General features: G+C 41.6%; 1 protein-coding gene across 5 annotated transcripts; it reads right to left on the bottom strand.

The window, feature by feature from the left end:
* Positions 1 to 999: 999 nt before the first annotated feature.
* Positions 1,000 to 27,040, bottom strand: LOC106592566 (major facilitator superfamily domain-containing protein 12). 5 transcript variants are annotated; one of them, XR_006758853.2, is made up of 12 exons: positions 26,192 to 27,040; positions 24,512 to 24,722; positions 20,587 to 20,719; positions 18,501 to 18,725; positions 16,030 to 16,122; positions 9,813 to 9,905; positions 9,480 to 9,650; positions 7,594 to 7,688; positions 5,259 to 5,389; positions 5,019 to 5,084; positions 2,697 to 3,429; positions 1,000 to 2,290 (listed from the first exon to the last, which is right to left on the bottom strand). XR_006758853.2 is itself a non-coding variant. In XM_045694565.2 (11 exons), the coding sequence occupies exons 1-11, from the start codon at positions 26,460 to 26,462 to the stop codon at positions 3,341 to 3,343; spliced, it is 1,578 nt and encodes a 525-aa protein (XP_045550521.1). In that variant the 5' UTR covers positions 26,463 to 27,040; the 3' UTR covers positions 1,000 to 3,340. The 5 variants fall into 5 exon arrangements, 4 of the variants coding, with proteins under 4 accessions (XP_045550521.1, XP_045550522.1, XP_045550519.1 ...); XM_045694565.2 differs by having other exon boundaries at positions 1,000 to 3,429; XM_045694563.2 differs by lacking the exons at positions 1,000 to 2,290; positions 2,697 to 3,429 and adding an exon at positions 3,579 to 4,910.
* Positions 27,041 to 27,159: the final 119 nt, after the last annotated feature.

Here is a 27,159-nt window from a genome sequence, read left to right as displayed (position 1 = left end):
CTGATAGGGAACAGACTAGTAGTGTTGGAAGGTGGGTGAGATTGTTCTCATCTGATAGGGAACAGACTAGTAGTGTTGGAAGGTGGGTGAGACTAGTAGCGTGGGAAGGTGGGTGAGATTGTTCTCATCTGATAGGGAACAGACTAGTAGTGTGGGAAGGTGGGTGAGATTGTTCTCATCTGATAGGGAACAGACTAGTAGTGTTGGAAGGTGGGTGAGACTAGTAGCGTGGGAAGGTGGGTGAGATTGTTCTCATCTGATAGGGAACAGACTAGTAGTGTTGGAAGGTGGGTGAGATTGTTCTCATCTGATAGGGAACAGACTAGTAGTGTAGGAAGGTGGGTGAGATTGTTGGCTTCACCTTGGCGGGTCAGGAAGAGTAATTTTCCCTTGAAGGCTTTGACAAGGCTGTACATCTGATGTGCAAAAAGGCCATTCCCTAGTAGTTGGGAATTCAGTTCATTCATGAGGCCATGATGTCGATGGTGAAGGCAAAATCAGCCAACCATTCTTTATCTTGCCGTTGAGGGAAATCCACATATTTTCCCTTTCATATTTTCACATATTTTCCCTTTCATCTCCAACTTCAGGTCCCACACCCTTTTAAGCACCTTCCCCAAACTCAGCCATCTGACATTTGTGTGGTAGGGGAGATCTACATGATACTAATCTGTATGTAGGCACCTTTAGGTATACCATTCCAGGGTCAGGGGGGAGGGTGAGAGGGGGCGAGGGTGGGCCCTCCTTCCCCACTAACCAATACATTTTACATTTTAGTCATTTAGCAGACGCTCTTATCCAGAGCGACTTACAGTAGTGAATGCATACATTTCATGCATTTTTTAAAATTGTTTTTGTACTGGCCCCACGTGGGAATCGAACCCACAACCCTGGCGTTGCACACACCATGCTCTCTCTGTATAGCCTCCCTCACCATGCTCTAGGCCAATGTTAATGTGGAGAATTATTCTAGAAAAGTAGATGAACAAACACAGTGTATGAGAGTAGTATGAAATATGTTTAATATACTTCCCAATGAATGAGCATGATATGAACAGTAGGAAGAAAAAAAAAATAAAGAAAAAAAAAATTAGTCACTTCGCAATATATTGGAAATAAAAAGCAAAATGAATACAAAAATATTTCTCAAGAGATAAAATAAAATGTTTTCCTATAAAGGCAGTTTCCTAGTTGCCCTGTGCAAAAAAAATGTTTTCTCCATAGAATTAAAATTATTTATACTCTAATGATTCTAGTTCTATTGTTTGAGACGTAGAATCATCTTTCTGTCCAGTAACCTGAGTGGAATATCAACAGAAAATATATTCTACTATTCATATATACTGAACAAAAATATAAAAAAACGCAACATGTAAAGTGTTGGTCCCATGAACTGAAAACAACAACAAAAAATCCCAGAAATGTTCCATAAGTACAAAAAGCTTATTTCTATCTAATTTTGAGCACAATTTGTTTACATCCCTGTTAGTGAGCATTTCTCCTTTGCCAAGGTCCACCCATGGCTTTGCCCCTGCGCAGTCATGTGAAATCCATAGATTAGGTCCCTAATAAATTCATATGAACAGTAACTCAGTAAAATGGTTGAAATTGTTGCGTTTATATTTTTTGCTCAGTATAAATTCCATTCAGTTTATCCATATTGCAAAGTATCCATTTTCACATTGGCTACTGCTTAAATCCTGATTCGTTTCATTTAATAAATGCCCCCACAAATCCTTATTTTACTTGCAACATTAATTTACACTAGAACATGTAATCAAAAACACACAACATGATTTAGTTTAAAGCAACACAATGTGGTATTATTACTACAACACTAATGATTACCACTGGAATTAAATGTTCCCAACACTCTAGTAAAAACACACAATAACTACATTTACAAAGAGAACGTACCTCAAAACAAAAGCTTTTCCCGATTGACATGGCACCTCCCACTGGGCAGACGTCAATTCAACGTCTATTCCACATTGGTTCAATGTAATTTCATTGAAATGACGTGGAAACAACGCTGATTCAACCAGTGTATGCCCAGCGGGCTGTAATCAGTATTTGTTTTGGGACATTCACAACAGATGGTATAATAGTGTATTATTAGGACTTTTCTCAAGAGTGGTATGTAAGTCTTCTGGATCCATGTGTATCAGTGTAGATATATATACTCAATCATATAGGCACTGTTGAACCGACCGACCGACTGGACCGACCGGCCAAAGCAACCGGCCGAATGAACCGACTGAATCAACCGCAGTATGACTGTGAGAAGGTGCTGATTGAGAGAGCCAGAGAGCGAGAGAGCGAGAAACAGAGAGAGCGAGAAACAGAGAGAGCGAGAAACAGAGAGAGCGAGAAACAGAGAGAGCGAGAAACAGAGAGAGCGAGAAACAGAGAGAGCGAGAAACAGAGAGAGCGAGAAACAGAGCGAGAAACAGAGCGAGAAACAGAGAGAGAAACAGAGAGAGAAACAGAGAGAGAAACAGAGAGAGCGAGAGAGAGCGAGAGAGAGCGAGAGAGCGAATGGACTGTTACTGTATAGCCTCCCTCATGTTGACAGTAATAGTGTTCACTGTATTGACCGATACTCTGCTAAATGACCATTTACTCTGTGACAGCATAGCAACGTTTTGATCTATAGTAGAAATGGGACCTGATGGCTACTGTTCCACCCAACTCACCTACAGAACAGAACAGCTACTGGTCAGGTCCAGAAGAAAAGTATTTTGATTCTTTCAGTTCAGAGGAACTACTGCTGGTCCACTTGGCTGTTTGTGAACACTCCGGTGAGATTACTTCTCTGTCTAAATGTTTGTTGTTCCAGCTGAGAGTTTAAGATGCCTGAGTGAGTCTTGGAGAGGTCCTGGAGAGGCCACAGAGCTAAACTATAATCCCTGAAGAGAGAAGCTGGGTTCTGCAGTGGTTATTCACCCAGGGATACGTGGGACTGGCTGGTCCCCGCTTCAGTAGAGCCCTGGTCTCCGCTTCAGTAGAGCCCTGGTCCCTGCTTCAGTAGAGCCCTGGTCCCTGCTTCAGTAGAGCCCTGGTCCCTGCTTCAGTAGAGCCCTGGTCCCTGCTTCAGTAGAGCCCTGGCCCCTGCTTCAGTAGAGCCCTGGCCCCTGCTTCAGTAGAGCCCTGGCCCCTGCTTCAGTAGAGCCCTGGTCTCTGCTTCAGTAGAGCCCTGGTCTCTGCTTCAGTAGAGCCCTGGTCTCTGCTTCAGTAGAGCCCTGGTCTCTGCTTCAGTAGAGCCCTGGTCCTGGTCTCTACTTCAGTAGAGCAGGGTCCAGTTAACCCTGTCCACCATACCTCTACCAGCAGTAGTTCCTTAGTTGACCGTTGGTCTAGGCTGGTAAGAGTTGTCCTCAGAGATGTCCTGATCCTCGCTGCCCATCAGACCTGTGATGTAAGGCAGACCTGCAAAGAGACAGAGGGACAGAGACACAGAGGGGACATGTCAATCACAACAAATACCTTGATATTCTATAGATAATAAAGCAAACGTTGACACCAGCCAGACACACTCTTACGTAGTCGTTCAGTGAATCAGGAAGTTAGTTGAAAAGTGTAGTCTATTTTTTTGTTTTTATTAGGACCAATCAATTAACTGTCCAAACAGCAGCATTTACAAATCAAATGAAAGACAGTCAATGGATAAGCTGGATCAAGAACTGACAGATTTGGACAGAAAATAACTTCTAATTCAGTATAGTGGTAGATAGATATCAAAAATAAAAACGATTTGGAAATGAATCTGGTTTCCATAATCCTATTATAATAGTCATTCATTACAGTTCAGTCTTATTATTATAATAGTCATTCATTACAGTTCAGTCTTATTATTATTATAATAGTCATTCATTACAGCTCAATCTTCTTATTATTATTATAATAGTCATTCATTACAGTTCAATCTTATTATTATTATTATTATTATTATTATTATAATAATAGTCATTCATTACAGTTCAGTCTTATTATTATAATAGTCATTCATTATAGTTCCATTATTATTATAATAGTCATTCATTACAGTTCAATCTTATTATAATAGTCATTCATTACAGTTCTGAGAACCTATATCATCCACCATTTGATCCAATCAAACATACTGATGCTGAATGTAATTGGAAATTGAGAATTTTTTGATTATTTTATTTAAAATGTGATAAGACCTACACCGTCAGACCTACCGGCCCCTCAGCCGTCAGACCTACCGGCCCCTCAGTCTGGAAGAGCAAACACCTCGGTTAGGCCAACCTTCCACCTCGGTTAGGCCAACCTTCCACCTCGGTTAGGCCAACCTTCCACCTCGGTTAGGCCAACCTTCCACCTCGGTTAGGTCAACCTTCCACCTCGGTTAGGTCAACCTTCCACCTCGGTTAGGTCAACCTTCCACCTCGGTTAGGTCAACCTTCCACCTCGGTTAGGTCAACCTTCCACCTCGGTTAGGTCAACCTTCCACCTCGGTTAGGTCAACCTTCCACCTCGGTTAGGTCAACCTTCCACCTCGGTTAGGTCAACCTTCCACCTCGGTTAGGTCAACCTTCCACCTCGGTTAGGTCAACCTTCCACCTCGGTTAGGTCAACCTTCCACCTCGGTTAGGTCAACCTTCCACCTCAGTTAGGTCAACCTTCCACCTCAGTTAGGTCAACCTTCCACCTCAGTTAGGTCAATCCATATTTCAAATTTGATATTTACTTGAATTGAATTTGATTTGTTTAGTAAATGTTATAAGGCCCAGCACCAGCCCTAAACCCAGCCCCTAACCCCAGCCCCTAATCCCTAACACTAGCACAATCACACTGCCCCGCTTCCTGAGTGTAGTTAGGGTTGTCTATGTTCTCCTTGTGTTGGTTCTTCTTGCCAGAGTCTGGAAGGGAAAACAGCACCACACCTGAAAGCATTAGGGTTGAAGCAAGGTGTAAAACAAGTCTACTGATGCTGGATGTGATGGACACCTTGAGAAGGGAATTTCTTGAGTAAAATGTTTGAAAGCCCTCACCCTGGCCCCGCCCCACTGGAACCACCCAATCGTAGTTAGGATTGTCTATGTTCTTCACGTCTGTCTCTGAAAGAGTAAACAAATCAGCACCACAGCACTTGTAGCGCATTACTACACGAACATCCAAAAGGAAGACTAGCCCTTCGGTAGGCAAAAAAAAAAAGAGATCCTGAAAAATCAATCATGAACAACCATATCAGAGTTTACTTTATAGTTCAAATGTAATGTGATGAAACTCACGGCGGACGATCCCGATAGGCCAGACAAGGATGGTACAGAGACTGAGAGCTGCAACGACGGCCACGCCTCCTGTTGCTATGACCATGACATAGTGGTAGTACCACACACACGCTGGACAGCAGACCTGAGTACTGATGGACAGAGACAGAGGGGGAGACAGAGGGGTGGGGGAGAGAGAGACAGAGGAGACAGAGAGACAGAGGGGAGAGAGAGAGAGAGGGACAGAGGGGTGGGGGAGAGAGAGAGAGAGAGAGAGAGAGAGAGAGAGAGAGAAGAGAGAGAGAGAGAGAGAGACAGGGACAGAGGGGTGGGGGAGAGAGAGAGAGACACAGAGGGTAGGGAGGAGAGCGAGAGAGACAGAGGGTAGGGAGGAGAGCGAGAGAGACAGGAGAGACAGAGGAGACAGGAGAGAGAGAGAGAGACAGGAGAGACAGAGAGAGGGGAAGGGAAAGAGGGGGGGAAGGAAAGTTACAACAGAAGAACACACATCTCTATTGATAAAAACTTGGATCAAGACGTAGCCTAGGTCTATTCACAATACAGGTGAATATAGACGTAGCCTAGGTCTAGTCACAATACAGGTGAATACAGACGTAGCCTAGGTCTCTATACACAATACAGGGGAATACATACGTAGCCTAGGTCTATACACAATACAGGGGAATACATACGTAGCCTAGGTCTATACACAATACAGGGGAATACATACGTAGCCTAGGTCTATACACACGTAGCCTAGGTCTATACACAATACGGGTGAATACATACGTAACCTAGGTCTAAAAAGGGGGGCGGCCCATCAGAGCACAGTCCGTTCACTGAGGCAATAGATCATCTTGGGAAGAGACTTGAGACCAAATAGGTGAATAAATAAAGGTTTTGGTGGCAATCTGCTTTGAAATCAGCATATTTTACCGATGGTTTGCATATTATCACAAACACAGTACTAGGGTAGTGAATTGATGTTAGCTTCAGCTGTCAGCTAGCAAGGAAAGTTAGCCTACCAAGCTGGAAAATACCAGCATCTTCTTGTATTGTAAAGTGTTCTAGCCTGTACCGGACATTGTTTTGCCAACAGTAATTAACAGTTTAACATTTCTACATGCCGTGTTACATTATTAAAGTGTTTTCACTTCTGTACAGCATGAGTGGGAGGCTAACATGATGCAGCCCAGATGGAGCTAACATGGTGCAGCCCAGACTCCCAGTACAGGCTAGCAGTGAGTTAGTGGAGCTAACATGATGCAGCCCAGACTCCCAGGCTAGCAGTGAGTTAGTGGAGCTAACACGATGCAGCCCAGACTCCCAGGCTAGCAGTGAGTTAGTGGAGCTAACACGATGCAGCCCAGACTCCCAGGCTAGCAGTGAGTTGGTGGAGGTAACACGATGCAGCCCAGACTCCCAGGCTAGCAGTGAGTTGGTGGAGCTAACACGATGCAGCCCAGACTCCCAGGCTAGCAGTGAGTTAATAGAGCTAACATGATGCAGCCCAGACTCCCAGTACAGGCTAGCAGTGAGTTAGTGGAGCTAACATGATGCAGCCCAGACTCCCAGGCTGGCAGTGAGTTAGTGGAGCTAACATGATGCAGCCCAGACTCCCAGTACAGGCTAGCAGTGAGTTAGTGGAGCTAACACGATGCAGCCCAGACTCCCAGGCTAGCAGTGAGTTAGTGGAGCTAACACGATGCAGCCCAGACTCCCAGGCTAGCAGTGAGTTGGTGGAGCTAACACGATGCAGCCCGGACTCCCAGGCTAGCAGTGAGTTGGTGGAGCTAACACGATGCAGCCCAGACTCCCAGGCTAGCAGTGAGTTAATAGAGCTAACATGATGCAGCCCAGACTCCCAGTACAGGCTAGCAGTGAGTTAGTGGAGCTAACATGATGCAGCCCAGACTCCCAGGCTGGCAGTGAGTTAGTGGAGCTAACATGATGCAGCCCAGACTCCCAGTACAGGCTAGCAGTGAGTTAGTGGAGCTAACACGATGCAGCCCAGACTCCCAGGCTAGCAGTGAGTTAGTGGAGCTAACACGATGCAGCCCAGACTCCCAGGCTAGCAGTGAGTTAGTGGAGCTAACACGATGCAGCCCAGACTCCCAGGCTAGCAGTGAGTTAGTGGAGCTAACACGATGCAGCCCAGACTCCCAGGCTAGCAGTGAGTTAAGAGATCAGGCACGGTTCTCTATAATTAGGGGATGGCTGTGCTGATAGACAGGTTTGATCCGTGACACATTTGAAAAAAGTACTGAACACACATTCGAGTACCAAACCGTTTTTCATGTTCTAATATTAAAAATGTACAGAAGCTTGGGTATGGCACACACACACAGACACTCACTGGCAGGGGTGTAGAGTCTGTATCATCATAACAGCTACTCCGTTGGCCACCTTGTCAGTGAAGCTCATCGCCCCGTAAACAAACGCTCCACTTTGCTGTGAAATACAGGGAAAGTTTCATAAAACACGAAAACAAACTCCATCAGTCTCACACATTAACTCATCGGGGCCTACGTTTCTCCTGACCACAGAAAAATACTATCACTAAGGGTCTAGTTGAAGCCTATAACTACAGTAAGGGTCTAGTTGAATAACTACAGAAAGTGTCTAGTTGAAGCCTATAACTACACTATGGGTCTAGTTGAATAACTACAGTAAGTGTCTAGTTGAAGCCTATAACTACACTAAGGGTCTAGTTGAATAACTACAGTAAGTGTCTAGTTGAATAACTACACTAAGGGTCTAGTTGAATAACTACACTAAGGGTCTAGTTGAATAACTACACTAAGGGTCTAGTTGAATAACTACACTAAGGGTCTAGTTGAATAACTACAGTAAGGGTCTTGTTGAATAACTACAGTAAGGGTCCAGTTGAAGCCTATAACTACAGTAAGGGTCCAGTTGAATAACTACAGTAAGGGTCCAGTTGAAGCCTATAACTACAGTAAGGGTCTTGTTGAATAACTACAGTAAGGGTCTTGTTGAATAACTACAGTAAGTGTCTAGTTGAAGCCTATAACTACAGTAAGGGTATTGTTGAATAACTACACTAAGGGTCCAGTTGAATAACTACAGTAAGGGTCCAGTTGAATAACTACAGTAAGGGTCCAGTTGAATAACTACAGTAAGGGTCCAGTTGAATAACTACAGTAAGGGTCCAGTTGAATAACTACAGTAAGGGTCCAGTTGAATAACTACAGTAAGGGTCCAGTTGAATAACTACAGTAAGGGTCCAGTTGAATAACTACAGTAAGGGTCCAGTTGAATAACTACAGTAAGGGTCTAGTTGAATAACTACAGTAAGGGTCTAGTTGAATAACTACAGTAAGGGTCTAGTTGAATAACTACAGTAAGGGTCTAGTTGAATAACTACAGTAAGTGTCTAGTTGAATAACTACAGTAAGTGTCTAGTTGAATAACTACAGTAAGTGTCTAGTTGAATAACTACAGTAAGTGTCTAGTTGAATAACTACAGTAAGGGTCTTGTTGAATAACTACAGTAAGGGTCTTGTTGAATAACTACAGTAAGGGTCCAGTTGAATAACTACAGTAAGGGTCCAGTTGAATAACTACAGTAAGGGTCCAGTTGAATAACTACAGTAAGGGTCCAGTTGAATAACTACAGTAAGGGTCCAGTTGAAGCCTATAACTACAGTAAGTGTCTAGTTGAAGCCTATAACTACAGTAAGGGTCTTGTTGAATAACTACAGTAAGGGTCCAGTTGAAGCCTATAACTACAGTAAGGGTCCAGTTGAAGCCTATAACTACAGTAAGGGTCTTGTTGAATAACTACAGTAAGGGTCCAGTTGAAGCCTATAACTACAGTAAGGGTCCAGTTGAAGCCTATAACTACAGTAAGTGTCTAGTTGAAGCCTATAACTACAGTAAGTGTCTAGTTGAAGCCTATAACTACAGTAAGTGTCTAGTTGAAGCCTATAACTACAGTAAGGGTCCAGTTGAAGCCTATAACTACAGTAAGGGTCCAGTTGAAGCCTATAACTACAGTAAGGGTCCAGTTGAAGCCTATAACTACAGTAAGGGTCCAGTTGAAGCCTATAACTACAGTAAGGGTCTAGTTGAAGCCTATAACTACAGTAAGGGTCTAGTTGAAGCCTATAACTACAGTAAGGGTCTAGAGCTTTTCCTGGTTAAATTGCACCTTTAAGTGTGTTAGTCAATAAAAGTTAAATCAACTTCAAAAAACGGTGCAACTGTATTAACACCAACCGTCTGGTCCCCGATGAGGTCAGCGGTCATGGAGAGTGACATCACCAGGATGGTAGCTGACCCCACCCCTAGAAGGACGGACGCCCCGTAGATCTGGTCACCCATCTGGTCGTCTACCAACACCCAATAAGAGAAGGCCATGATCAGCAGCAGGCCCACGAAGTAGGTCATCTACCAATCAGAGACGAGCAAGACACGTATATATATATTAGTTCAATAATGTAATGTCAGAGATATACTGAAAACACAAATCCATTAATCTACTGTGTTATGTGTATTACAGTTTGAGACAAACTACTGCACAGATCGGAAATAGACCAGACAGACACTCACACATTTGCCGATGAGTTTGCTGATAGGCCTCATGATGAAAGAGGAAGCGAAGCCGCTGACGTACATCACCAGGGGAATAGTAGCAATGTATTTCTGGAACAGGGAACAGAAAGTCTCAGTAACACAGTTTCCTAACAGGTGCAACCAAGGTCCTGGTTCTACATCAATAACAGGTATAGTTATAATTACAGGTATAATTATAGTTATAGGTATAGTTACAGGTATAGTTATAATTATAGTTATAGTTACAGGTATAATTACAGGTATAATTACAATTACTGGTATAATTACAATTACCGGTATAGCTATAGTTACAGGTATCGTTACAGGTATAGCTATCGTTACAGGTATCGTTACAGGTATAGCTATCGTTACAGGTATCGTTACAGGTATAGCTATCGTTACAGGTATCGTTACAGGTATAATTACAGGTATAATTACAGGTATAGTTATAATTATAGGTATAGTTACAGGTACAGGTATAATTATAGTTATAATTACAGGAATAGTTATAATTATAGGTATAGTTACAGGTATAATTATAGTTATAGGTATAGTTATAATTACAGGTATAATTATAGTTATAGGTATAGTTATAATTACAGGTATAGTTACAGATATAATTACAGGTATAGTTACAGATATAATTACAGGTATAGCTATAATTACAGGTATAGCTATAAATACAGGTATAGCTATAAATACATGTATAAATACAGGTATAGCTATAAATACAGGTATAGCTATAATTACAGGTATAGCTATAATTACAGGTATATAGTTACAGTTACAGGTATAATTATAATTACAGGTACAGGTATAATTATAATTACAGGTACAGGTATAATTATAGTTATAATTACAGGTATAGTTATGGGCAGGTATAGGTTAGTAATCATAGGTATAGTTACAGGTATAATTACAGGTATAATTATAGTTATAATTACAGGTATAATTATAATTACAGGTACAGGTATAATTACAGGTATAGTTACAGGTACAGGTATAATTACAGGTATAGTTACAGGTACAGGTATAATTATAATTATAGGTATAGTTACAGGTATAGTTATAATTATAGGTATAGTTACAGGTATATAGTTACAATTACAGGTATATAGTTACAATTACAGGTATATAGTTACAATTACAGGTATATAGTTACAATTACAGGTATAATTATAGTTATAGTTACAGGTACAGGTATAATTATAGTTACAGGTATAGTTATAGTTATAATTACAGGTACAGGTATAATTATAGTTACAGGTATAGTTATAGTTATAATTACAGGTATAGTTACAGGTACAGGTATAATTATAGTTATAATTACAGGTACAGGTATAATTATAGGTATAGTTACAGGTATAATTATAGTTATAATTACAGGTATAATTATAGTTATAATTACAGGTATAGTTATAATTATAGGTATAGTTACAGGTATAGTTATAATTATAGTTATAGGTATAGTTACAGGTATAGTTATAGGTATAGTTACAGGTATAGTTATAATTATAGGTATAGTTATAATTATAGGTATAGTTACAGGTACAGGTATAATTATAGTTATAATTACAGGTACAGGTATAATTATAGTTATAATTACAGGTATAGTTATAATTATAGGTATAGTTACAGGTACAGGTATAATTATAGTTATAATTACAGGTATAGTTATAATTATAGGTATAGTTACAGGTACAGGTATAATTATAGTTATAATTACAGGTATAGTTATAATTATAGGTATAGTTACAGGTATTGTTATAGTTATAGGTATAGTTATAATTATAGGTATAGTTACAGGTACAGGTATAATTATAGTTATAATTACAGGTATTGTTATAGTTATAGGTATAGTTACAGGTATTGTTATAGTTATAGGTATAATTATAGTTATAGGTATAGTTACAGGTATAGTTATAATTATAGTTATAATTACAGTTACAGGTATAGTTATAGGTATAATTACAGGTATAGTTATAATTATAGTTATAGGTATAGTTACAGGTATAGTTACAGGTATAATTACAGGTATAGTTATAATTATAGTTACAGGTATAGTTACAGTTATAGGTATAATTACAGGTATAGTTATAGCTATAGGTATAGTTACAGGTATAATTATAGTTACAGGTATAGTTACAGTTACAGTTACAGGTATAGTTACAGTTACAGGTATAGTTACAGGTATAGTTACAGGTATAGTTACAGGTATAGTTATAGGTATAGTTATAATTACAGGTATAGTTATAATTATAATTACAGTTATAATTATAATTACAGTTATAGGTATAATTACAGGTATAGGTATAGTTACAGGTATAGGTATAATTACAGGTATAGTTATAATTACAGGTACAGTTATAATTACAGGTATAGTTATAATTACAGGTACAGTTATAATTACAGGTATAGTTACAGGTATAGTTATAATTATAGTTATAGGTACAGTTACAGGTACAGGTGTAGTTACAGTTACAGGTATAGTTACAGGTATAGTTACACTTACATGTATAGTTACAGGTATAGTTATAGGTATAATTACAGGTATAGTTATAGGTATAATTACAGGTATAGTTATAGGTATAATTACAGGTATAGTTATAGGTATAATTACAGGTATAGTTAGAATTATAGTTATAGGTATAGTTACAGGTATAGTTACAGTTACAGGTATAGTTATAATTGTAGTTACAGGTATAGTTATAATTACAGGTATAGTTACAATTACAGGTACAGTTACAATTACAGGTACAGTTATAGTTACAGGAATAGGTACAGTTACAATTACAGGTACAGGTATAATTATATAGGTACAGTTACAGGTATGGGTATAGCTATAATTACAGTTACAGGTATAGTTACAGTTACAGGTATAGTTATAGTTACAGGTATAGTTATAATTGTAGTTACAGGTATAGTTATAATTACAGGTATAGTTATAATTACAGTTATAGTTATAATTATAATTACAGTTATAGGTATAATTACAGGTATAGGTATAATTACAGGTACAGTTACAGGTATAGGTACAGTTACAATTACAGGTACAATTATATAGGTACAGTTACAGGTATGGGTATAGCTATAAGTAGGGATGCACAATATATCGGTGAACATATCGGAATCGGACGATATTAGCTAAAAATGCCAACATCGGTAACGGCCGATGTCTAGTTTAACGCCTCGATGTGCGAAACCAATGCAAAGCTGACATGCATACCTATATAACGTAGGTACATGACGTAATGACGCCTCGTAAAATGTTGCGCTATACGTGGAACAGCATTCCCAAACTAGCCCACAATGTCTGCTGTGTGGATTGAGCAGTCAACAAGTCCAGCAGTAATTTGAAAGAGTAAGAAAATTTCAGCGAGACAACTCAAAGGCGAAATCCATTAAAGCCAAGATAATGGAATTCATTGCCCTTGACAATCAACCGGTCTCTGTCGTGGGTGATGTTGGCTTTCGCTGACTGGTCGAGCATCGGTACACACTACCAAGTGCGCTATTTTTCAGATGTTGCCCTACCGGAGTTACACAGTAATAGCGTCACTGCTAGGAGCTTCACGCCATACATACTATGGAACACCATTTGGGTCTTTGTGTGTCAAAAAAGACACAGTAACACTGTCAAAGCTGTACAAAAAAGGCTGCAAAGAAGCAAACACTTGCCACGAACGATGTGTTTACAATACTGAGTTGGTAATAAAGCATCATTTGTTCAACCGCAACTTCTGGGTAGCTAGCTTTAACTTGGTACCTAGCTAGCACCAATACAACCAGCCTGAAAACAATGACCAGTAGAACCTGCAGTCATTTTCATTATTCTTAGCAATGATTTAGGAATCCTTGTAAGTAAGTATTAGCTAGGTAGCCACTTGTTGTTCGCCTATTGAAATTGAACTTCAGTTCATGAAAATAAATAGCTAGCCAGCAACTTAACCCTGTTGCCCAAAACTAAACGTTAAAAGCAGCCAGCTAGCTTCATCTAGATAGTGAGGCTCGACCGCACCAGGTTGTGTGTTGTGAAGCTAGCCACAATAAGGATTAGGCACAAGTGGAATTTGCAGTTAAACTTCTAACTAAAAGTATGGCATAATTATAATATTTGTATTTATTTGCATTACTGTCCATGACATACTTTTATTTTGAATGCAAACTGCAAATTCAAGAGTGTCATTGACAGTAATGCAAATGAATACAAATAGTAGAATTATGCCGTACTTTTATTTTGAAGGCTAACCGCAAAGTCCACAATTGTGGCTAATCCTTATTGTGGCTAGCTTCACATAGATGGGTCCGACCAACATTAATCAAATAAGAACTGCCTTATAAATTAGGGTAATTTTAGATGATGACACCTAGCTATATAGTTAGCTAGCTACTGAAACAGATGTGTTATTTGACGTGTATCTTTTTTGACGTGTAAAGACCCAAACGGCGTTCCATAATAATCCTGGTTGAGAATGAAATGACTGAACAAATGAACAACAAAACAGCCAAAAATGTCATATCGGTGCATCATTAGTTATAGGTGTATTTATAGGTATAGTTAGTTATCGGTATAGTTACAGGTATCGGTATTGTTACAGGTGTAGTTATAATTATAGGTACAGTTACAATTATAGGTACAGGTGTAGTTACAGGTATAGTTATAATTATAGGTACAGTTACAATTATAGGTACAGTTACAGGTATAGTTATAATTATAGGTACAGTTACAATTATAGGTACAGTTACAGGTATAGTTATAATTATAGGTAGGGATGCACAATATATCGGTGAACATATCGGAATAATTATAGTTTTCGGTATAGCTAACGGTATAATTATAGTTTTCAGTATAGTTAAAGGCATAAGTATAGCTATAATTATTGGTATCGGTATAGTTACAGGTATAATTATAGTTATCGGTATAGTTAAAGACATAGCTATAATTATAGGTATAATTATAGGTATCGGTATAGTTAAAGACATAGCTAAAAGTATCAGTATAATTATAGGTATAATTATAGTTAATTATACTTATAGGTATAAATATAGTTAAGTATACTTATAGGTATAGTTATAGGCAAAGCTACAGGTATCGGTATAGTTATAGGTATCGGTATAGCTCTAATTATTGGTATAGGTATAAGTCTAGTTAATTATACTTATAGGTATTGGTATAAGTCTAGTTAATTATACTTATAGTTATAGGCAAAGCTATAGGTATCGGTATAAATATAGCTATAGCTATAATTATTGGTATAGTTACAGGTATAATTATCGGTATAGTTAAAGGCATAGCTATAAGTATCGGTATAATTATAGGTATAAGTATAGTTAATTATACTTAAAGGTATAGTTATTAGTATAGTTATAAGCATAGCTATAAATATTGGTATAAGTATAGTTAATTATACTTATAGGTATAGTTATCGGTATACTTATAGGCAAAGCTATATAGGTATCGGTATAAATATTGGTATAGTTATAGGTATAGTTACAGGTAATTGTAGTTTTAGGTATCGGTATAATTATAGTTTTTGGTACAGGTATAATTATTGGGATAGCTATAGGTACCGCTACAAGTATAATTATCGATATAGGTACAAAAATAATTATAGGTATAGTTATAATTTTAGATATAATTATAGGTATAGGTATAAAAATAATTATAGGTATAATTATCAATATCGGTATAATTACAGGTATAGTTATAAGTATAATTATACCTATATCAAATTATCAATATAGTTATAGGTATAATTATCGGTATAGCTATAGTTATCAATATAGTTATGGGTATAGTTCTAATTATAGGTATAATTATAACTATAGGTATTGGTATAACTATAGGTATCGGTATAACTATAGGTATAACTATAGGTATCGTTCTAATTATAGGTATAATTATAGGTATCGTTCTAATTATAGGTATCGGTATAACTATAGGTATAACTATAGGTATAATTATAGGTATCGTTCTAATTATAGGTATCGGTATAACTATAGGTATCGCTATCAATATAGTTATGGGTATAATTATAGTTATCGGTATAATTATAGGTACAGCTATAGTTATAGGTATAATTAAAGTTATTGGTATCGGTATAGTTATCGCTATAGTGTTGTTACCTTTGGCAACATGAGAGTGTTGGTAAGATACATGATGTTGTTACCTTTGGCAACATGAGAGTGTTGGTAAGATACATGATGTTGTTACCTTTGGCAGCATGAGAGTGTTGGTAAGATACATGGAGATGTAAGTCTGAGACAGGTTCACTATCAGTCTGGTGGACATGTAGAGAAACGCTACCTGAACAGGACAGAAGGAAAATACAGGAACTAAAAACACCTCTATTTATTAACATGGGCTAAAAAACACCTCTATTTATTAACATGGGCTAAAAAACACCTCTATTTATTAACATGGGCTAAAAAACACCTCTATTTATTAACATGGGCTAAAAAACACCTCTATTAATTAACATGGGCTAAAAAACACCTCTATTAACTAACATGGGCTAAAAAACACCTCTATTAACTAACCTGGGCTAAAAAACACCTCTATTAACTAACCTGGGCTAAAAAACACCTCTATTAACTAACCTGGGCTAAAAAACACCTCTATTAACTAACATGGGCTAAAAACACCTCTATTAACTAACATGGGCTAAAAACACCTCTATTAACTAACATGGGCTAAAAACACCTCTATTAACTAACATGGGCTAAAAACACCTCTATTAACTAACATGGGCTAAAAACACCTCTATTAACATGGGCTAAAAACACCTCTATTAACATGGGCTAAAAACACCTCTATTAACATGGGCTAAAAACACCTCTATTAACATGGGCTAAAAACACCTCTATTAACATGGGCTAAAAACACCTCTATTAACATGGGCTAAAAACACCTCTATTAACATGGGCTAAAAACACCTCTATTAACATGGGCTAAAAACACCTCTATTAACATGGGCTAAAAACAGACAAAGCAGTGTTGTGTCTGCAAAATCTCAACAAAAATATATTAAGTTTCATTTGTCATATAATTTTTTTTTTTAAACTGTATTAACCTGTTAGGGCTAGGGGGCAGCATTTGCACGTCTGGATAAAAAAAATGTACCCGATTTCATCTGGTTACTAATCCTACCCAGTAACTAGAATATGCATATACTTATTATATATGGATAGAAAACACTCTAAAGTTTCTAAAACTGTTTGAATGGTGTCTGTGTATAACAGAACTCATTTGGCAGGCAAAACCCTGAGACATTTTCTGACAGGAAGTGGATACCTGATGTGTTGTATTACCTTTAAACCTATCCCATTGAAAAACACAGGGGCTGAGGAATATTTTGGCACTTCCTATTGCTTCCACTAGATGTCACCAGCCTTTACAAAGTGTTTTGAGTCTTCTGGAGGGAGATCTGACCGAACAAGAGCCATGGAACGATGATGTCCCATTAGACACCTGGCGCGCGAGTTCATGTTGGGTACCCTCGTTCCAATACGTTATAAAAGAGTATGCATTCGTCCACCTTGAATATTATTCATGTTCTGGTTAAAAAAGGCCCTAATGATTTATGCTATACAACGTTTGACATGTTTGAACGAACGTAAATATATTTTTTCCCCTCGTTCATGACGAGAAGTCCGGCTGGCTTAGATCATGTGCTAACAAGACGGAGATTTTTGGACATAAATGATGAGCTTTTTTGAACAAAACTACATTCGTTATGGACCTGTGATACCTGGAAGTGACATCTGATGAAGAGAATCAAAGGTAATGGATTATTTACATAGTATTTTCGATTTTAGATCTCCCCAACATGACGTCTAGTCTGTATCGCAACGCGTATTTTTCTGGGCGCAGTGCTCAGATTATTGCAAAGTGTGATTTCCCAGTAAGGTTATTTTTAAATCTGGCAAGTTGATTGCGTTCAAGAGATGTAAATCTATAATTCTTTAAATGACAATATAATATTTTACCAATGTTTTCTAATTTTAATTATTTAATTTGTGACGCTGACTTGACTGCCGGTTATTGGAGGGAAACGATTTCCTCAACATCAATGCCATAGTAAAACGCTGTTTTTGGATATAAATATGAACTTGATAGAACTAAAAATGCATGCATTGTCTAACATAATGTCCTAGGAGTGTCATCTGATGGAGATTGTAAAAGGTTAGTGCATCATTTTAGCTGGTTTTATGGTTTTGGTGACCCTGTCTTTGACTTGACAAAGCATTACACACAACTCTTGTAAATGTACTGTCCTAACATACTCTAAATTTATGCTTTCGCCGTAAAACCTTTTTGAAATCGTAAAACGTGGTTAGATAAAGGAGATGTTTATCTTTCAAAGGGTGTAAAATAGTTGTATGTTTGAAAAATTTGAATTTTGACATTTATTTGGATTCAAATTTGCCGCTCTTGAAATGCACCTGCTGTTGATGGAGTGCACCACGGGTGGCACGCTAGCGTCCCACCTAGCCCATAGAGGTTAAGTAGAGCAATCCTACTGCCTGATAGAAACAAACGACCCCGATTGGAAGTACACTGAACATCGAACACAGAACGGAAGCTGAGTATCAGATCAAAATGCTTGTTGAAATCCAACCAGCTGTTGAATCGGACTTAACAATCTCTCAGATCCAAAAACGGCAGGTGTGTTTCAGTGTTACCTGGTAAAAGGAAGGTTGTTTCAGCCAGCATTTCCACCTCAGCAGCGACTGGACAGGGGTGGCACCCTGAGGGCGAGGGATGAGGGGCCGACGCTCTCCTTCCTCTTCATCATCATCCTCCTCCTCCCTCTTCTCTTCCCCTGCTCCCCCCTTCTCTTCCCGTGTGCCCAGGTGGAAGAGGACAGAGAAAAGGGCACCGATACCCAGCACGATGAGGCTCAGGTTCTGAAAGAAAAAATAAATAGAGAATGAAAAGTATAAATGGACGGATGTAAATATCTCCTCTTCATCCCTCCCTGATCTTGTCTAATATTGTTATACATTTATTTATTTTTTAATAACAGTGTTGAAATGACATACTGAAGGTCTAGCATGAGCCTACAGTGCATTTCAACAAGCACTTCCTATTACAAACACGAGGAAGAAGATAACATCAGCAAGATAATGGGTTGTGAATTGTTGTGGTCATACACACATTCTTAAAAAAAAAAAAATGTCAAGATTAAATTGTATCATGAATTCGCATCAACTGTACAGGAAACAATACACAATCTGAATATAGGGATATCTATGGGGTAATGTATGGCTCTGAATATAGGGATATCTATGGGGTAATGTATGGCTCTGAATATAGGGATATCTATGGGGTAATGTACGGCTCTGAATATAAGGATATCTATGGGGTAATGTATGGCTCTACTCACCCTGAATATAGAGATATCTATGGGGTAATGTATGGCTCTGAATATAGGGATATCTATGGGGTAATGTATGGCTCTGAATATAGGGATATCTATGGGGTAATGTATGGCTCTGCTCACCCTGAATATAGGGATATCTATGGGGTAATGTATGGCTCTGCTCACCCTGAAAATAGGGATATCTATGGGATAATGTATGGCTCTAAAATAGGGATATCTATGAGGTAATGTATGGCTCTACTCACCCTGAATATAGGGATATCTATGACGTAATGTATGGCTCGAATCACCCTGAATATAAGGATATCTATGGGGTAATGTATGGCTCTGCTTACCCTGAATATAGGGATATCTATGGGGTAATGTATGGCTCTGAATATAGGGATATCTATGAGGTAATGTATGGCCTACTCACCCTGAATATAGGGATATCTATGGGGTAATGTATGACTCTACTCACCCTGAATATAGGGATATCTATGGGGTAATGTATGGCTCTGAATATAGGGATATCTATGGGGTAATGTATGGCTCTACTCACCCTGAATATAGGGATATCTATGGGGTAATGTATGGCTCTGAATATAGGGATATCTATGGGGTAATGTATGGCTCTGCTCACCCTGAATATAGGGATATCTATGGGGTAATGTATGGCTCTGCTCACCCTGAATATAGGGATATCTATGGGGTAATGTATGGCTCTAAAATAGGGATATCTATGAGGTAATGTATGGCTCTACTCACCCTGAATATAGGGATATCTATGACGTAATGTATGGCTCGAATCACCCTGAATATAAGGATATCTATGGGGTAATGTATGGCTCTGCTTACCCTGAATATAGGGATATCTATGGGGTAATGTATGGCTCTGAATATAGGGATATCTATGAGGTAATGTATGGCCTACTCACCCTGAATATAGGGATATCTATGGGGTAATGTATGACTCTACTCACCCTGAATATAGGGATATCTATGGGGTAATGTATGGCTCTGAATATAGGGATATCTATGGGGTAATGTATGGCTCTACTCAACCTGAATATAGGGATATCTATGGGGTAATGTATGGCTCTGAATATAGGGATATCTATGGGGTAATGTATGACACTACTCACCCTGAATATAGGGATATCTATGGGGTAATGTATGGCTCTGCTCACCCTGAATATAGGGATATCTATGAGGTAATGTATGGCTCTACTCACCCTGAAGATAGGGATATCTATGGGGTAATGTATGGCTCTGCTTACCCTGAATATAGGGATATCTATGGGGTAATGTATGGCTCTGAATATAGGGATATCTATGGGGTAATGTATGGCTCTGCTCACCCTGAATATAGGGATATCTATGGGGTAATGTATGGCTCTACTCACCCTGAATATAGGGATATCTATGGGCCCCAGGGTCTCGGTGAGAGAGGGGTCCTCGTCTGATCCGGTCTGGAAGTGGAACAGCAGATAGGCCACAGCATACACTGTTATGTTGGCCATCACTGTAAACGCATACCTGGGAGACGAGGACAAGAGGTGGAACTCCTTTCAGCACTGGGGAAGACTCGGCCCCCGCCTTCCAGCACTGGGGAAGACTCGGCCCCCGCCTTCCAGCACTGGGGAAGACTCGGCCCCCGCCTTCCAGCACTGGGGAAGACTCGGCCCCCGCCTTCCAGCACTGGGGAAGACTCGGCCCCCGCCTTCCAGCACTGGGGAAGACTCGGCCCCCGCCTTCCAGCACTGGGGAAGACTCGGCCCCCGCCTTCCAGCACTGGGGAAGACTCGGCCCCCGCCTTCCAGCACTGGGGAAGACTCGGCCCCCGCCTTCCAGCACTGGGGAAGACTCGGCCCCCGCCTTCCAGCACTGGGGAAGACTCGGCCCCCGCCTTCCAGCACTGGGGAAGACTCGGCCCCCGCCTTCCAGCACTGGGGAAGACTCGGCCCCCGCCTTCCAGCACTGGGGAAGACTCGACCCCCGCCTTCCAGCACTGGGGAAGACTCGACCCCCGCCTTCCAGCACTGGGGAAGACTCGACCCCCGCCTTCCAGCACTGGGGAAGACTCGGCCCCCGCCTTCCAGCACTGGGGAAGACTCAGGCCCCCCCTTCCAGCACTGGGGAACGCTCAGGCCCCCCCTTCCAGCACTGGGGAACGCTCAGGCCCCCCCTTCCAGCACTGGGGAACGCTCAGGCCCCCCCTTCCAGCACTGGGGAACGCTCAGGCCCCCCCTTCCAGCACTGGGGAACGCTCAGGCCCCCCCTTCCAGCACTGGGGAAGGCTCAGGCCCCCCCTTCCAGCACTGGGGAAGGCTCAGGCCCCCCCTTCCAGCACTGGGGAACGCTCAGGCCCCCCCTTCCAGCACTGGGGAACGCTCAGCCCCCCCCTTCCAGCACTGGGGAACGCTCAGCCCCCCCCCTTCCAGCACTGGGGAACGCTCAGCCCCCCCCTTCCAGCACTGGGGAACACTCTGGCCCCCCTTCCAGCATTGGGGAACATGCCATGCCCACAGCCCATGCTGGCACGTGCCACGTCCATTTCTATGGGCACAAGCTGCTACCACCCTTCTTGTTGGTGAAGAGAATATTTTGCCATTTTAAAAAGCAAATTTCCTGCAATTCTACACATTTTGCCATGTCTTATGCGTGTTCATGTGCTATTTGAGTAACTCAAACATTACAACAAAATCAACAGGTTAAAAAAAAACTTACGGCTAGTTGATCTGGACATTTCTGACAAGTTATAAAATGGCACCGACGGATAGGGCTGCCGTGCTTCTAGCTCTTAGGAAACTTTGCAGTATTTTTTTTTTTTTAAATGTGTTATTTCTTACAAAAACATTAATGGGCTAATAATGTGTTATTACACACAGCCGGGAAGAACTTCTGGATATCAGAGCAGCGGTAACTCACCAGCATTACCACAAAGAAAATGACCTTCCTGAAACGGCTATATGCCAAATATCCTCGCTTCGAGGCAAGCAACACTGAAGCATGCATGAGAGCACCATTTAACATCGATGGGGCTGTAGTGGAGCAGGTCGAGAGTTTGAAGTTCCTTGGTGTCCACATCACCAACAAACTATCATGGTCCAAACACACCAAGACAGTCATGAAGAGGAAACAACCTTTTCCCCCTCAGAAGACTGAAAAGATTTGTCACGGGTCCTAAGATCCTCAAAGTTATTACAGCAGCACCATCGAGAGCATCCTGATCGGTTGCATCACCGCCTGGTATGGCAACTGCTCGGCATCTGACAGTAAGGCGCTACAGAGGGTATCGCGTACAGCCCAGTACATCACTGGGGCCAAGCTTCCTGCCATCCAGGACCTATATACCAGGCGGTGTCAGAGGAAAGCCCATAAAATTGTCAGAGACTCCAGTCACCCAAGTCATAGACTGTTATCTCTGCTACTGCACGGCAAGCGGTACCAGAGTGACAAGTCTAGGCCCAAAAGGCTCCTTAACAGCTTCTACCACCAAGTCATGAGACTGCTGAACAATTAATAAAATGGCCACCGGACAATTTACATTGACACCCCCCCCCCCCCCCCCTTTGTTTTTACACTGCTGCTACTCGCTGTTTATTATCTATGCATAGTCACTTTACCCCTACCGACATGTAGAAATTACCTCGACTAACCTGTTACCCCGCACACTGACTCAATACCCCCTGTATATAGCCTCATTACTGTTATTTTATGGTGTTACTTTTTACTTGAGTTTATTTAGTAAATATCTTATTAACTATTTTCTTAAAACTGCATTGTAGGTTAAGGGCTTGTAAATAAGCATTTCACGGTAAAGTCTACACCTGTTGTATTCGGCACGCATGTGACAAATAAAATTTGATTTGATTGATCATGCAGACTAAACGCGTCTCGTGGTCGAGGAACAACACGCGCTCCTTGAATGACAGGGGGCAGGGCTAGGTCTGTGGGGAAAGCGGCGTGGAGAGAGAGCGGAGAGAGACGACTTAAGTAGCCAAGTAAACTATAAAAATGTATGTTACTCACAGCGTAACCCATTTAACAAACCAAACATTAAAAAATACCATTATCGAAGCTAAAGTAAAAACCCAAACCGGTCCGTGTATTAATACTGGTATATCGTAAAATATGGTATACCGCCCTAGCTCCATCCTGGTTGTTATTTACCTGTAAGCGGTGAGCTCCATCCTGGTTGTTATTTACCTGTAAGCGGTGAGCTCCATCCTGGTTGTTATTTACCTGTAAGCGGTGAGCTCCACCTTGGCGGTCCCTAGCTCCATCCTGGTTGTTATTTACCTGTAAGCGGTGAGCTCCACCTTGGCGGTCCCTAGCGCCATCCTGGTTGTTATTTACCTGTAAGCGGTGAGCTCCACCTTGGCGGTCCCTAGCTCCATCCTGGTTGTTATTTACCTGTAAACAGTGAGCTCCACCTTGGCGGTCTCCTAGCTCCATCCTGGTTGTTATTTACCTGTAAGCGGTGAGCTCCACCTTGGCGGTCCCTAGCTCCATCCTGGTTGTTATTTACCTGTAAGAGGTGAGCTCCACCTTGGCGGTCCCTAGCTCTATCCTGGTTGTTATTTACCTGTAAGCGGTGAGCTCCACCTTGGCGGTCCCTAGCTCCATCCTGGTTGTTATTTACCTGTAAGCGGTGAGCTCCACCTTGGCGGTCCCTAGCTCCATCCTGGTTGTTATTTACCTGTAAGCAGTGAGCTCCACCTTGGCGGTCTCCTAGCTCCATCCTGGTTGTTATTTACCTGTAAGCGGTGAGCTCCACCTTGGCGGTCCCTAGCTCCATCCTGGTTGTTATTTACCTGTAAGAGGTGAGCTCCACCTTGGCGGTCCCTAGCTCCATCCTGGTTGTTATTTACCTGTAAGCGGTGAGCTCCACCTTGGCGGTCCCTAGCTCCATCCTGGTTGTTATTTACCTGTAAGCGGTGAGCTCCACCTTGGCGGTCCCTAGCTCCATCCTGGTTGTTATTTACCTGTAAGCAGTGAGCTCCACCTTGGCGGTCCCCTAGCTCCAGCCTGGTTGTTATTTACCTGTAAGCTGTGAGCTCCATCCTGGTTGTTATTTACCTGTAAGCGGTGAGCTCCACCTTGGCGGTCCCTAGCTCCATCCTGGTTGTTATTTACCTGTAAGCAGTGAGCTCCACCTTGGCGGTCCCCTAGCTCCAGCCTGGTTGTTATTTACCTGTAAGCTGTGAGCTCCATCCTGGTTGTTATTTACCTGTAAGCGGTGAGCTCCACCTTGGCGGTCCCCTAGCTCCATCCTGGTTGTTTTTTTACCTGTAAGCTGTGAGATCCATCCTGGTTGTTATTTACCTGTAAGCGGTGAGCTCCACCTTGGCGTGTTCGCAGGACACCAGCTCAGGGATGAGTGACAGGTGTGAGATCTGCGTGGCAGCCCAGCCGAACTGGAAGATGATGATGAACGGGATGAAGTACGTCAGGCTGACCCACTGAGAGGTGTACTGGTCACACCCCAGACACTGATTAAAGATGAACGCAAAGGACATCAGCACACTGACCGTACCTGGAGAGGAGGGAGGGGATGCTATTGTTGACCTGTGTATCTCACTTCACTTTACCAACAGTAGCCTTGTCATTCATGCCAATAAAGATCATCTTACTCCGAACCAAATCCGAGTAATAAAGAGGGGAGTGAGGTTAGCTCTATGAAGACATGACACAGACCAGGCACACGAAGGGGAATGAGGTCACAGCCCAGGCACAGGAAGGGGAATGAGGTCACAGCCCAGGTACAGGAAGGGGAAGGAGGTCACAGCCCAGGCACAGGAAGGGGAAGGAGGTCACAGCCCAGGCACAGGAAGGGGAAGGAGGTCACAGCCCAGGCACAGGAAGGGGAAGGAGGTCACAGCCCAGGCACAGGAAGGGGAATGAGGTCACAGCCCAGGCACAGGAAGGGGAATGAGGTCACAGCCCAGGCACAGGAAGGGGAATGAGGTCACAGCCCAGGCACAGGAAGGGGAATGAGGTCACAGCCCAGGCACAGGAAGGGGAATGAGGTCACAGCCCAGACACAGGAAGGGGAATGAGGTCACAGCCCAGACACAGGAAGGGGAATGAGGTCACAGCCCAGACACAGGAAGGGGAATGAGGAAAAAGGAAAGAACATGAAGGACATAAGCACACTGATCGTCCCTGGAGGGAGAGAGGGTGTTGTGAAAGCTTTGATGTGGAAGGTTTTTGTTCTAGCCCAGCACTGACACACCTGATTCAACTAATCAATGGCTTGATGATGATTTGTTTTAGCAGCTGTGTTAGTGCTGGGCTAGAACAAAAGCCTGCACGCCCAGTGGGTCTCATGCAGGAGCAGGCCTGATCATCACAGCCCACTGATCCCAGATAGGGTGACCTGTCTAGCTCTGAGCTTCTTCAACAACCTGATAGCGCAGAGCTGCCTGGCAACCTGATAGCGCAGAGCTGCCTGGCAACCTGATAGCGCAGAGCTGCCTGGCAACCTGATAGCGCAGAGCTGCCTGGCAACCTGATAGCGCAGAGCTGCCTGGCAACCTGATAGCGCAGAGCTGCCTGGTAACCTGATAGCGCAGAGCTGCCTGGTAACCTGATAGCGCAGAGCTGCCTGGTAACCTGATAGCGCAGAGCTGCCTGGTAACCTGATAGCGCAGAGCTGCCTGGTAACCTGATAGCGCAGAGCTGCCTGGTAACCTGAATTGCCACAAACTACCAGGGAACTGTCTGGCAGCACCTGAATGTAGGATGTGGCCTGTGGAACTAACTTCCTTATGGATGACTCAGCTTAAAGTTTGGTCACAAGACTACAAGTGTTCAGTTCAATACATGTCATTGGCATGGTAACATAATAGCCTTTATTGTCATTTTATTGAGAATGGTACGGAATACATACATTGGCAATTGTAAGATCCAAATATTACATAATTTGACTAATTCATAATTGTATCATAATTACAGTGTAGCAATCAACCAATGCACGTATATGAAACAGGTATATACACTTACCCACTAAATGCCATGTCTTCCTCTTGCCGTACGTCCCACAGCCCGGCGTCCGGTCCGACTCGTAGCCGATAAGGGGTGTGCAGACCCCGTCTGCTATCTGCCCCACCAGCAGTAACACACCTGCATAGGTGTTCTGAAAGCCCAGCACGGAGTGGTAGTACACCAGTAGATAGGTGAACCACATGGACGCACACAGATCGTTCAGAAAGTGTCCCACAGCGTAACTCAGCCGCCGACAAAAAGGCAGAGACCTCTGTGTGTAGTCCGACATGACTGCTTCGAGAATATTAGGTTATTTTCTATTCTAATTATAGTCAAATTGTTGTTGTGAGATCTTTTGATTAGCTAATATGTTCGCCTAAATACGATAAAATTGGTTATCTGAATACTCAACAAGCAAAAATACAATTCCACTTTGAAAACAAATATTAGGTCCTACTTGTGTGAGTACAGATCGGTATTCCCCGAAATGTCCGTGTCCCTCTGATCACACGGCATGATGCCAGTTTCCTTACGATCAGCTGACTGTTATGAAGACAAAATAAATCTCTCTCTCTATATATATTCAGGCACCTAACAAAACACCTCAACCACTGTCCTGACCTCATCAACCCCCTAACCAGGTTAGGCGGTTAACTTGTTAAAGTAAAGTAACACCTCTTCCACATTCATAACATATATTATCCGTTTCACAGACATATATCTCGCTTATCGTTTTACAGATAATACCGATCGAATTCCAAAGATATTCGCGTCCTCGATCCTACCGGCTCAGGTATTCTCAGGAGTTAACAAACACTATGATTCTGTTACATGACAACAAATGGCGGACGGCGTTCCGGTGAAATAAAGGCCCCGTTCTGGACCAATAGGAACTCAGAGCTCCTCTCCTCTCACGTGATGCTGACTGATGTTATTCCGGAAGAGGGATGACTTAATTCCTGATACATTAGTTCATCTCAATTTAA

Source organism: Salmo salar, chromosome 14 (genome assembly GCF_965601325.2).
Source record: "Salmo salar chromosome 14, fSalSal1, whole genome shotgun sequence".
In the NCBI taxonomy this organism is placed as follows: Eukaryota; Metazoa; Chordata; class Actinopteri; order Salmoniformes; family Salmonidae; genus Salmo; species Salmo salar.
Note: the sequence above shows the minus strand (reverse complement) of the source record. Positions and strands in the feature narration are given on the sequence as shown.

Excerpts from the sequence above, each read along its gene's own strand:
- LOC106592566 (XM_045694563.2), bottom strand. The coding sequence starts at position 26,462 with ATGTCGGACTACACACAGAGGTCTCTGCCTTTTTGTCGGCGGCTGAGT. Across the intron at positions 9,906-16,029 it reads ACACTCTCATGCTGCCAAAG|AAATACATTGCTACTATTCC; the intron begins GTAACAACATCA and ends TCCCTGTTCCAG. Across the intron at positions 5,390-7,593 it reads CAGACTCTACACCCCTGCCA|TACTCAGGTCTGCTGTCCAG; the intron begins GTGAGTGTCTGT and ends TCTGTCCATCAG.